Below are 14,179 nucleotides of genomic sequence, written 5' to 3'. Positions count from 1 at the left end.
TGCCCCGCGAATCTACGTGCACGTGTGTCATTGATTTCTCTCACTTTAAACTGTGTGTGCGTGCATGTGAGAAAAAAATGACAGAGACTAACAAGAGTAGACAGGCTATCGGCTTGTTAGCTGCTTGGTCAGATAGTGAGAGGAATAACATGTTCTGAACGTCAAACACACACACACACTCTCTCTCACACACACACACACACACACACACACACACACACACACACACACACACACACACACACACACACACACACACACACACACACACACACACACATACACTTATTTCCAACTTACTCAGAAGTGTCACTGTGAACTAGTCTCTCCTCACCTCATTTGTTATCTCTAATGGCATGGCTTATCTCTGTGTGCGTTTGTGTGTGCGTGCATGCCTGTGTATGCCTGCGCACACGTGCGTGCCAGCTTGCGCATGTTTGTTTGTGCGTGTGTGCGTGTCTCTCTCTTTCTTCCCACAGAGTGAAGGGTTTTGCTCAGGGGGAAATGAGCCAGTGTCTAGGGAGCTGTGGAGGTGTGGTGATCTTAAAGTGTGTTGTCACACTGACGATAAGGCTCAGAGCCAAGGCGCACTAGTTCTTCACCACACAACACAGTGCAGCATTTCTTTCTCTCGCTCACTCGCTCTCCCTTTCTCTTTCTCTGTCTGTTCCGCTCCCTTTTCCCCTACTCTCTCTCTTTCTTAGTCCCCTTCTCTTTTCCCCTCTCTCTTTCTTTGTCCACTTCTCTCTCCTTCGATCCTCTTCTCTCTGTCTCTCTCTGCCCCCCCCCCACACACACACACACCTACCTCTCTCTATCTCTCTTTTAACATAGGAGGACACATATCCTACTCAGCATTGGGAGGGAGGAGTTGTGTGTGTGAATATGTGGACCAGTCTACTGAGCCGAGGTGAGCCACGCTGTTCCGTTGTTGCTGATTGTTTTCAGTACTGCTGTGCTTGACAGAACTCGTAGCTGGTAACAGTACAGCAAATGCATGACTTTGAAATTTCTTTCAGTTTATTGATTTCATTGTAGTTAGTGTCTCTGTTAGGTTACAGTATGCCAACAGATTTTTTTGATTTATTGTCTTTATGTATTGACATTTGAGAAGCAATTTTTTTATGAGGTATAGTATTTTGATTACACAGTCATGGACAACTCTTTATAGCACACTGTAAAGAGGGTGCCATGAATTTGACAGTAATGACAGGCAGCTAGTGGTAAGTAAGTTACTGTATTTCATATTGGAGTACAACTACTGGAATCTAAATGCAGTATCAAAGAGGTACTGAGTAATGACACACAGTAAAATACATGCTGTAGAATTGCCTGTATTATACTGTTTAAAAAAAGTTAACGCTAATGTAATTGTACTGAATGAATGGAGTAATTAGTTAAATTCTTTAAGTGCAGATGGGATTTGTATTTCACAGTATTATACTGTAATTATATGGGATTGGCGCAAGCAGGTTGGCTGATAGCTAATGTACACATTACAGCATATCAATTCATATTTGGTATGTTATATCACTTGCACTTCTAGAGGTCTTATCAAAGGCTTCCAAATTGGCAGCGACTACAGGGCAAAACTGACTAAAAGGAAATGTCAAAATGCTCAACAAGGTTTGCTCAACTTGATGCCACTCCAATCTGTCCCCTATACATTTTCATTTCATGGGGCACTACTACTACATACCAGTTAAATTGGTACAGCATTGTTTAAATATGTTAATGTGCCAGAAACAGCAATACCATGCACCCACTCTTGGTACTGTACTGTATTCTGTGGGATGGAATTACTGCACACAAACCTTTCCCACAATGCATCATAAATTACAGTATGCTTCAGTAAATCGGTTCACAGTATTTTACTGTTGATAATACCCCAAATTACCAGATAAATTACAGTTTTCCATGACTGTGTGTGTGTGTGTATGTACTCTACTCATCTACTTGGGAATCAGAAGGTGTGTGTGTGCATGCATACAGCGTGTGACCATAGATTGTTAATACGAGAGTGAGGGCTGTTGTATTCTGTAACAGTCAATCATGACTGTGTGTGTCTGTCTGTGTGTGTGAGAGGGTTTGTGACTGTGTGTGCATTTTCTTTGGTTGTGCATCTGTGCGTGACTGCGTGTGTTTGTTTGAAAGAGCTGTATGGAGTCTGGAGTTTTCTCCTCTCAGTCGTTACGCAGAAAGCTCATTCAATAGGTCAACATCACACCGTCTATCTGTCTGCCTGTCTGTCTCAACATGGGCCATCAGAAATTAGTGTGGCTGCCCTGCACCCAGTATATTGGTCAATTCTAATGTCTATTGATTGTATTTATTGATGTTGTCTGGATTTGAATGTATGTCCAGCATTATACATTATGTTCTTCAAGCTTATGTACTTCAATTACTGTAGATCAATAGACACCGTATTAATGTAGAGAATATTTTTAAATCAGCTTTACGGTGGCAGGGGGGGAACTCCATATTGCCTTCTCACACCATGTCACTTTTATGGGGGGCTGAAAAGTAGTGTCAGTCTGCTCAATACTCGCCCCTAGGCTCCCTTATATTAGGTTGTCTTCATTAGGGTTGCAGCAAAAAATCCTTTAAAACAATTTGCAAGTGTAAAGGCAGTCAATGTTGTTCTCCTCCTCAAACGAGGAGGAGCATGGATAGGACCAAGATGCGGATTGAGGGAAATAAGCCATCTTTTAATGAAAAAACAGCAAAACAATACACTACAAAACTACAAAACAACAAATGAGACTAACCTTCAACTGTCCTGTGAGGACACAGGAACAAACACCCACAAAACACCAGTGAAACCCTGGCTGCCTTTGTATGACTCTCAATTAGAGACAAACAATACACACCTGTCTCTAATTGAGAATCATACCAGGCCGAACACAAAACCCCACATAGAAATACAAACATAGACAAACCCACCCAACTCACGCCCTGACCAACTAAAATGAATACAAAACAAAGGAAAACAGGTCAGGAACGTGACAGCAAGGGAAAACGAAAATGAACATTTTCTATTGGATAAATCGAGGTAGTACCTACGTGTTTCACTCCATTTCCCTTTATTTCGGACCATTTTCTTCGGTTTCTTGCCTAATGAACAGGACCCTGTTGGTGTGATGCTTTAGCCTCGCAGTCCACTGCTCCTCCACAGTATAACCAGGTCATAGTCTGGAGGAACCATGGTGAAATGGTTTCTCAGATGTTTGTCCTCAGACCGGCTGGCTGAAATGAATACAAACATTTACATTTTTATGTGCATGTGAGTTCCTCTGGATATTTTTTATTTGCTCTCTCTGCTGAGTTAACCCTCCTGTTGTGTTCCGGTCGAATTGGACCGATTTACAAGTTTTCTCTCTGAAAAATGTACACAGGGCATCTGAACATACAAAATACATTTTGATGATTTTCATTACATTTTGTTTTTTTTATTTGACTTTTGTACACCTGTGGTTTTCCCGGTCAAAAATGACCAGTCATTAGAAATTAATGGATGAGACTACAATTAGTGGGTTCAGGCACATGCCCATTCATCAGATGGACACACTTCCTCTCCCAGACCCCCACATGCATGTGTGTTTGAGCACACACACACACCTCACTCCCCTTCTTGGCTTCCATGGCAACCCCCTATGGGAACCTTTCCCCAATAGAATATTTCCCCCACGGGAACCGCACCTGTTGGCATTCTCACAACATCTCAACTTTTCTCGCAGCTCTGGTATATAAAGTTTTTTTAAGGCCTTGCTCACAATTCATTATATGGCAGCACAATGACCAAACGATATACTGTATGTGCGGTTCTTGATCATAACTTTGATCATGACACTTGGGAGGAGGAGAGAGGCCAGGAAACTGACAGTGAAGATGCATTAGAGGAGGAAGTTTCAGAAGTTGAAGACAACAAAGAATATGATCCAGACCAAGAGACAACCGATGTGGAACAATCCAGTGATGAGGAAAAGGGCCCTGCTGAGGTTGTTGTTACATTCCGGGTCAAAGAATGGGAATTTGTCCTGGCCTTCATCCCCACCTGAGAGGAGAGGTCAGCTGTCGGCTGAAAATGTTATCAGGATGAGCCCAGAGCCAACGAGATACGCCATATCCCGGGTTGATGACATAAAATCCTGATTCGAACTGTTTCTGACAGAGTCAATCGAAACTATAGTGATAAACATGACCAACTTGGAGGGAAGACGCGTTTACAAAGACAACTGGAAGTAGGTAGACCGGACAGATGTTCAAGCATACGTGGGTCTCTTGATTTTGGCTGACGTGTACAGATCCAGAAACTAATCTACCACCAGTTTATGGGATGCAGAGTCTGGTCGTGCCACTATGTCATTCCAGACATTTCACCCGTGTTGTCAAGGGTGATTCGCTTCGACAACCGTGATACAAGACCAGGCCGCCGTCAACAAGACAAGCTGGCAGCAATCAGAAAGGTTTGGCACAAGTGGGTGGAGAGCCTGCCACTCATCTATAACCCAAGTCCAGGCACATGTATTGTCCAACATGTGCATGAGAACATACAAAATGTTACCACCATTGATTGACAGTGTGTGAACATTTTAATGTTTGTTATTGTTAGTAATACTGTTATTATTACTGTTGTTCTTTAGTGTGTTCAGACATACATTTTGTAATATGGTAAAGTTTTCATGTGTTGTTTTGGGCCTATGTCCTTTCTTCACGAATAAAATCCTTCCGGTCAGTGTTGACCGGGAACTCAACAGATGTTATTTTGTGCCACTATTTAAAATGTTGAAAGGGTTTCAAAACAAATGTCCTTAATAAACTTTGACACAAAGTAGTCTGTGATAAAGAGCACAATATGTTTTATCGAGTATTTGTTATAGTCAAAATAATCCATACATTATGCATTTTTTACTCAAAAACTAGTTGTATGAGCTCAGGTCAATGAGGCCTACAGGCCATAAATAGCAAATAGAAGTTCAAAACATGTAATGTTCACAAGAACTTAAGTTGATAAAAAAGATCTAACACAACATTAGGTGATAATATATGTATTATTATGGATTTATAATCAGCTATATAGGCGGTCATTTTGGACCGGGAACACAGAATTAACTAACATGAAACGAACACAACAGGAGGGTTAATTGAATCTTTGAAGTCTCTTCTGTGATCTATTCATTCTTAGGGCTTAACAATGAACTCTATTAAGCCCACATTGTGCCATGGAAATGACTGGATGCAAGGATCAATGGCAACATATCATTACTTTAACAGTCAAAAATTGTATGTACCAATCCCAGATTGCAATTTCAGTACAACTGAAGGGAGTACCTTTTGGAAATGTTTGCGTCTTTGCGCGTTAATATGAGAGTTCAATGCAATTGAATCACTTTTAGTCAAGTCAACTCTAACAACCGACACACTGCTGGTTTAGTGATGTGCCAAGATCAAACATGAAATGAATAATGTGAGGAATGTCTTTAGAGATCAAATATTAGCTTCGGTATTGCCAGTAGCGGTGCGTGGGTAAAATCAATGGGGAAACAAAGCCATTTCACAACCTATGTGGTGTTATAATTGCGTTGTTTGCTCTATAACCGGTTCGTTTATATGCCTTGCAACCGTGATATGTAGACCTGAGGCCAAAACAATAAGAAGACACAGTGGCAGAATAAATTCAACCACACCTTGGCTTCATCACGAAACCAGAGAGCAACCTCTGTCTGGTAAAGTCTGTTTCAAGCCAAATACAATCAATGGGCAATCGAAAGTGTGTGTGTCTGCTTTCTGAAAGGTTATAGTTAGTCCTGAGCAATTAGTGCTTTTCAAAAAAATAAAAAAAAAAATAATAATAATATTTTATATAGCTCTTCGTACATCAGCTAATATCTCGAAGTGCTGTACAGAAACCCAGCCTAAAACCCCAAACAGCAAGCAATGCAGGTGTAGAAGCACGGTGGCTGGGAAAAACTCTCTAGAAAGGCCAAAACCTAGGAAGAAAGGTCGGTTCGGTTTCATTTTGATTAGTTGATCAGTTTTGCGGACCCCCACAAGTGTCACGGGACTCATATAAAGGTAAACGGTACTGGTTAAGAAAATGAATGGGAAGGTAGTTTCGTGGCCATCCAAAAAAGGAGTTAAATATGTGTAAAAATAATAGTTAATTAATTTAAAAAATACATTACCAGTCAAAAGTTTGGACACATCTACTCATTCAATTGTTTTTTTTATTTTTACTATTTTCTACATTGTAGAATTATAGTGAAGACATCCAAACTATGAAATAACACATATGGAATCAAAAGAAGTGTTAAAAAAATCAAAGTGTTAACTAAATCAAAATATATTTTATATTTAAGATTCTTCCATGTAGCCACCCTTTGCCTTGATGACAGCTTTGCACACTCTTGGCATTCTCCCAACCAGCTTCATGTGGAATGCTTTTCCAACAGTCTTGAAGGAGTTCCCACATATGCTGAGAACTTGTTGGCTGCTTTTCCTTCACTCTGCCATCCAACTCATCCCAAACCATCTCAATTTGGTTGAGGTCGGATGATTGTGGAGGCCAGGTCATCTGATGCAAACCAAATGGGATGGCGTATCGCTGCAAAATGCTTTGGTAGCCATGCTGGGTAAGTGTGCCTTGAATTCTAATTAAATCAATATATATATAATATTATATATTCAATATATTATCAACCCAAAATTATCCCTGAAGGGATCCTATAATTCAAAATCAAATAGTTCGATGATCCATAGTGTGACCACCTTAAAACATTTCGATATGTCAGTTTGGAACCCCCCGTCCCCGTCCCCCCCGTCCCCCAATGGCTTCGACTTTGAAAACTCTTAAGGATTAGCCCCTTTTTGCCCCCGAAGAAAATGACAAAAGTAGTGCACTATGTAGGGAATAGTGTGCCATTTGAAGAAGCACACTATATTGGAATAAGGTGCATTTTGGGACACACCCAGAATGCCAAAGCCTAGGCACTACATCCTGAGATCAATAAGAACCCAATGAAAGTTTCAGAAGGCTCCCACCCAATTACTGGCATTATTCAAATCCCAAGCTTGCTAAACACTGCATTGATGAACAGTGCATATGTTGTTTGATATTCATTTCAAGAGCTTGAAGCTCTCAGAAGTTCCCACCTCTGACTGGTTAGACTGGGACATTGAGGGTATTTTTTTGTTGTGAATGGTGCCAATAAAAATAATGGAATGGTGGACTTGTTACTCTTTGCACTTGTAATTATACAGCACTATAGGTCAAAACACACAGCATTGTGAAAATGCCTTCAAATTGGTTGTTTGTTAGCGTTGGCCCAACCACATTTCTTTGTTTGATAAATCCAGACTTTTTGGGTTTCGTTGCACTGCACATCACACCTATTGTTGGTCTGTCTACCTGTCTGTCTACCTGTCGACCTGTCTGCCTGCCTGCTTGTCTGCCTGTTTTGTCTTTCCGTTGGTCTATTCTCATCTGGCACTGTATGACGCAAAGCAAAACCGCACTTTACCAACCTCTTTCAACAGTTTGTTCCGTCAGCTCAGATGACAGTGACAGTTCGAGAGCGATGACTCCATTGCCTCATTCACACTGTCACACATACAGCACCCCCACCGACGCTAAAAGGGTATTTCAGCACAGATTATCTGGAAGGTCTGTACCGTTCTACTCAATGTTAATGATGTTGTGAACATTGTGGAAATGAAAGGTGGAGTGTGTGATCTGTGATTGATGAGTGTGTCAGCTGTTTGGGATGAAAGGCCATTATCACTGGGAGATACAATTATAGATCATGACACGGTCGGATTTCACTGGGAGCTCTGTTACTTATGTCTAGTAGCTTAGTCTACACACAGCACCACGCGTGTTGTGTTGAGGGGAATACTCAAGCTTTTGTATTGGTACGGAGACAGGACAGCATTATGTTAGCCTCAGAACATCTTTACTAAGACAATACTGGATATGGTGTAGAGAGCATATGGGTTCTGTAGCATAACGCTTCAGCTCTGGTTAATGGTATGATGGTGTGAATAAATAAGAGGTGCTTGTATATGCTTCAATTCAAGATGTCTAAGTCAGGGGTGTCATACGAACATCGGTCTCCCCCCGAATTCGGGCACTCACTACAAATTTGGGTATACTGCCTTGCTGGCAAAATCCCCCCCCCCTCCAAGAAATACTCCTGTGTTGGTCTTCTTTTTTTAAAACTTTCGATCCTCCCTGACTATAGCTTTTATTTCGGTGATTAATAGTCACATAATTCAGAAACACTTTCCCCTGCCCCTCTCTACTTGTCCGTCTTGTTCATGCTTCTACAGGACCTTGCATTAGATCAGACTCTCCTACCCACGTGTACAAGCTCAGCAGGAAATTCACTTATGAATTTTCATTGAAAAAGAAGAACAAGAATAGTTTCCTTTGGCAAACCTCTGGTCTGGAATCCATTTGGCGAGAGTGTTGTTCTGTTGAATGATCACAGTGAAAACCTATGGTCTCTCTGTCTCCTCAGCTATGAGCCAGAGTGTTGTTCTGTTGAATGATCACAGTGAAAACCTATGGTCTCTCTGTCTCCTCAGCTATGAGCCAGAGTGTTTGGAATGGGAGTTCACTCTTTCGCATGCAGACCCTAAACCATTTCTATCCTCTCCTTACATTTCTTGTCACCTGTGGAGGAGATTGGGGCTGGGGTGGGGATGTGTAACCAACAACACAAGCTTTCCATTTGATGCTGCTTGGTTGTACTGTAAAAGCATCTCACTAGGCCTTGGGAAATTGATTCCATGATGGCACCATATTCCCTATTTAGTGCACTTCTATTTTAACCAGAGCCCATTGGACTCTGGTCAAACGTAGTGTAGGTAATAGGTTGCCAATTGAGACACATACCTATAACGACACAGGGTGAGACCAGGATGCAGACACAAGAGGCAGAAGTTCATAAACCAGGTCAGAGTCCGAAAGGTACAGTAGGGGGCAGGCAGGCTCGAGGTCAAGGCAGGCTGAATGGTCAGGCAGGCAGGGTCAGTGTCAGGGCAGGCAGAACTGGTCAGAACCGGGAGGGCTAGAAAAACAGAGACTAGGAAAACAGGAGCACAGAAAAACACGCTGGTAAGCTTGGACAAGACAAGACGAACTGACAACAGACAAACAGAGAACACAGGTATAAATACAAGAGGGATAATGACGAAGATGGGCGACACCTGGAGGGGGGTGGAGACAAGCACAAAGACAGGTGAAACAGATCAAGGTGTGTCACATACCCAGTTTCACAGAAGACAAGAAAGGAGCGCCTTGGCCAAGTTTTATGTTTGAGACCTTGGGAGAGCAAAGACAGCTGCTGTCATCGCTGTGGTTTACCCATGGCATTACGATGGTGGAGTTACAGGCTGGGTTGGTTACACAGGATAGCATTTATGCCACACCTGTTATGGGTTCTCCAATCTGACCAACCATTCAAAAGATATAAGCCTGCTCTGTGTGAGATGGAGTATATATAACCTACACGTTTGTATGGGTCCTTTGTGAATATCGGACTCCTTTGAGGAGTTGTTTGTGAAGGAAAACCAGATCTGTTTGTGAAATAAAGGACAAACAGCATTGTATGACCACTACAAACTGGATAATGGAGTTGTTTATCAGGTTAAAGGTGACTTATTAGCCTATTTCTGATTTACCAAAAGGTTGTTATAATGACATTTTATTTCAAGTTTGTTTCTCATGTTATGCTTTCCCTTCCACCTCTCTTTCCTCATACTTTTCAATGCACCGCTAGCTGATTCAATCCATTTCCACTAACATTGCTACATGTTCCAAAACATTTTTCCGAAAGAAAGTTGAAAGTCAAAAGCAGTACATATGCTAAAAATTCACACAAAAATGGTGAACTATCCCTTTAACCCCTTTCTGTTGGACTGGAAAAACCCTCAGGTAAACTTATTTCTGATAGCAGAGAATTCAATCTGTATGTGTGTCTCTCCTTTTTGCAGCCATGGGCTCTTCTCTCTAAAGAGAGATGTTCAATTTAAATATGAGTTTCATTTCAAAGGGGATTCAGGGTGCCGACAGCAGCACTGAGCACTTTGTCTGTGTACACATATTTGACTTTCTAGTTCGGTACTTCAAAGGCATCATTGTGCTTCTGGCTTGGTGTTCACCAATCGTGTATTCTAGTCCTGATGTTTCTGTCTCGTACCGAATAGTTATTGTGTGAGTAAGTCCTTGGAGAATTAACTGAACCGTGTGATATCATACAAGATTCAATATTCTCAATGTGAAACCACTTTTTGCTTTTTTCTGCAAAATTAAGGATTTATGCTCTTACCAAGGGGGACCGAGAAACATAGACTTCAATTTGAGGTAAACCCCACTACAGCTTTGATGTTCTTCTTTAAATACTGCTGTCAGGAATCCATAGGGAACCATATGCATTTGAGGGTTTGAAAATAGCGCAGCTTATTATAATTGCCAATCAAGTTTCCATTTATAAGACAGACTGAGGACTCACAGTTGAAGTCGGAAGTTTACATACACCTTAGCCAAATACATTTAACCTTTACTTAACACCCATCCCGGATCCGGGAGCATCCTCATCAGTGAAAGCTGACTAGCATAGCCTAGCATAGCGCCACAAGTAAATAATAGCATATAAATATCATGAAATCACAAGTCCAATACAGCAAATGAAAGATAAACATCTTGTGAATCCAGCCATCATTTCCGATTTTTAAAATGTTTTACATCGAAAATACAATATTTGTATTTCTATTAGCTAACCACAATAGCCAAAGACTCAACCGCATATTTTCACCATGTTTCTACCGCATAGGTAGTTATAACAAAACTGACCAAATAGAGATATAATTAGTCACTAACAAGGAAACAACTTCATCAGATGACAGTCTTATAACATGTTATACAATAAATGTATGTTTTGTTCGAAAATGTACATATTTGAGGTATAAATCGTAGTTTTACATTGCAGCTACCATCAAAAATATCACCAAAGCAGCCAGAATAATTACAGAGAGCAACATGAAATACCTAAATACTCATCATAAAACATTTATGAAAAATACATGGTGTACAGCAAATGAAAGATAAACATCTTGTGAATCCAGCCAATATTTCCGATTTTTTTTAAAGTGTTTTACAGCGAAAACACAATATAGCATTATATTAGCTTACCACAATAGCCAAACACACAACCGCATTTATTTACCGCATAGATAGCATTCGCAAAAACCAGCAAAAGATATAAAATTAATCTTTGAACCTTGAACAACTTCATCAGATGACAGTCTTATAACATCAGGTTATACAATACACTTATGTTTTGTTAGAAAATGTGCATATTTAGAGCTGCAAACCGTGGTTATACATTGTGAATATGTAGCATCGATTCACCAGAATGTCCGGAGCCATTTTGGACACTCACCTAATCTGACCAAAGAACTCATCATAAACTTGACATAAAAATACGTGTTGTATGGCAAATGAAAGATACACTGGTTCTTAATGCAACCGCCGTGTTAGATTTAAAAAAATAACTTTACCATAACAAACAGCTTGCGTTATTGCGAGACAGCGCCCGCCAAAACGGCAGAGAATAGGAATCAACATTTTCCACAGAAATACGAAATAACATCATAAATTGTTCTTACTTTTGCTGAGCTTCCATCAGAATCTTGTACAAGGAGTCCTAGGTCCAGAATAAATCGTTGTTTGGTTTTAGAATGTCCTTTTCTCCTGTCGAATTAGCAACCTTAGCTAGCCATGTGGCGCGAACATGCCCATCTTCTCTTCACGCAAAGAACTGAAAATTCCAAAAGTCCCAATAAACGTTGAATAAACTGATAAAACTCGGTTGAAAAAAACTACTTTATGATGTTATTATCACATGTATCAAATAAAATCAGAGCCGGAGATATCCGCCGTGTATACCGAACGCTTTTCAGAAGCCAATGTCGACGTACTTCGTGCGCCAGAGAAGACAAAGAAATTTCCAGACCTGTCACTCCAAAAGCTCTTGTTCGGCCTCAGATCAAGCTAGACACCCGATTCCACCTTCCACTGCCTGTTGACATCTAGTGGAAGGCGTATGAAGTGCATGCATATCGATAAATATTAGGCAATTGAATAGGCAGGCCCTGGAACAGAGCATCGTTTTCAGATTTTTCACTTCCTGTGTGGAAGTTTGCTGCAAAATGAGTTCTGTTTTACTCACAGATATAATTCAAACAGTTTTAGAAACTTGAGTGTTTTCTATCCAATAGTAATAATAATATGCATATTGTACGATCTAGAATAGAGTACGAGGCAGTTTGGGCACGATTTTTTCCAAAGTGAAAACAGCGCCCCCCCTATTGAGAAGAAGTAAAACTCAGTTTTTCACAATTCCTGACATTTAATCCTAGTAAAAATGTCCTGTCGTAGGTCAGTTAGGATCACCACTTTATTTTAAGATTGTGAAATGTCAGAATAACAGGAGAGAATTATTTATTTCAACTTTTATTTCTTTCATCACATTCCCAGTAGGTCAGAAGTTTACATACACTCAATTACTATTTGGTAGCATTGCCTTTATATTCTTTAACTTGGGTAAAACGTCTCAGGTAGTTTTCTACAAGCGTCCCACAATAAGTTGGGTAAATTTTGGCCCATTCCTCCTGACAGAGCTGGTGTAACTGAATCAGGTTTGTAGGCCTCCTTGCTCGCACATGCTTTTTCAGTTCTGCCCACACATTTTCTATTGGATTGAGGTCAGGGCTTTGTGATGGCCACTCCAATACCTTGACTTTGTTGTTCTTAAGCCATTTTCCACGACTTTGAAAGTTTGCTTGGAGTCATTGTCCATTTGGAAGACCCATTCGCGACCAAGCTTTAACTTCCTGACTGATGTCTTGAGATGTTGCTTCAATATATCCTCATAATTTTGCTTCCTCATAATGCCATCTATTTTGTGAAGTGTACCAGTCCCTCCTGCATCAAAGCACCTCCACAACATGATGCTGCCACCCCCGTGCTTCATGGTTGGGATGATGTTCTTCGGCTTGCAACCCTCCCCCTTTTTCCTCCAAACATAATGATGGTCATTATGGCCAAACAGTTCTATTTGTGTTTCATCAGACCAGAGGACGTTTCTCCAAAAAGTACGATCTTTGTCCCCATGTGCAGCTGCAAACTGTAGTCTGACTTTTTTATGGCGGTTTTGGAGCAGTGGCTTCTTCCTTGCTGAGTGGCCTTTCAGGTTATGTCGACATAGAACTCGTTTTACTGTGGATATAGATACTTTTGTACCTGTTTACTCCAGAATCTTTACACGGTCCTTTGCTGTTGCTCTGGGATTGATTTGCACTTTTCGCACCAAAGTAGGTTCATCTCTAGGAGACTGAACGCGTCTCCTTCCTGAGCAGTGTGATGGCTGCATGGTCCCATGGTGTTTATACTTGTGTACTATTGTTTGTACAGATGAACGTGGTACCTCCAGGTGTTTGGAAATTGCTCCCAAAGATGAACCAGACCTGTGGGGGTCTACAATTTTTTTTCTGAGGTCTTGGCTGATTTCTTTTGATGCTCCCATGATGTCAAGCAAAGAGGCACTGATTTTGAAGTTAGGCTTTTAAATAAATCCATATTCCCGAAAACCTGAAGTAAAAAGTAGCCAGGGGGTGCTAGGGCACCCAGTTTAAACTAGACCAACATCATCGCGTCCTTGCGCGACCTTTGTACAGTCAATTGAAAATGCCATGCTTGCTAATTTGATTATCAATGTGACATTTTTCTACATGCCAGCAGCATACCACCAGCAGCATACCACCCTGCATCCCACTGCTGGCTTGCTCCTGAAGCTAAGCAGGGTTGATCCTGGATGGGAGACCAGATGCTACTGGAAGTGGTGTAGGAGGGCCAGTAGGAGGTACCCTTTCCTCTGGTCTAAAAAAATAATAATATCCCAATACTCCAGGGCAGTGATTGGGGACATTGCCCTGTGTAGGGTGCTGTCTTACAGATGGTATGTTGAAAGGGTGTCTTGACTCTCTGTGGTCACTAAAGATCCCGTTTAACCTCTAACGCCTCACAAACCCGGATCCGGGAGCACCCCCATCAAAAAAGCTGACTAGCATAGCCTAGCCTAAAGCCACAGGGATATCATATAATAAAATGTTCATG

At 41.0% G+C, this 14,179-nt stretch overlaps 1 protein-coding gene across 2 annotated transcripts in view; it reads left to right on the top strand.

Annotated features, from left to right (window-relative positions):
- LOC129840615 (zinc finger protein 385B-like) overlaps nucleotides 1-14,179 on the top strand; it is a 198,186-nt gene that overhangs the window by 97,963 nt on the left and 86,044 nt on the right. Inside the window, exon 1 of one of the 2 annotated variants that reach the window (XM_055908621.1) lies at nucleotides 578-910. The exons of the other annotated variant lie outside the window; for it this stretch is intronic. Coding sequence (XP_055764596.1) covers nucleotides 886-910 — 25 coding nt within the window. The 5' untranslated portion in view covers nucleotides 578-885. Of the gene's footprint in view, nucleotides 1-577; nucleotides 911-14,179 lie in introns of those variants that run through there. 2 annotated transcript variants of the gene reach the window in all.

This window comes from Salvelinus fontinalis, chromosome 41 (assembly GCF_029448725.1).
Source record: "Salvelinus fontinalis isolate EN_2023a chromosome 41, ASM2944872v1, whole genome shotgun sequence".
Classification (NCBI taxonomy): Eukaryota; Metazoa; Chordata; class Actinopteri; order Salmoniformes; family Salmonidae; genus Salvelinus; species Salvelinus fontinalis.
This window is presented reverse-complemented; position numbering and strand designations above follow the sequence as displayed.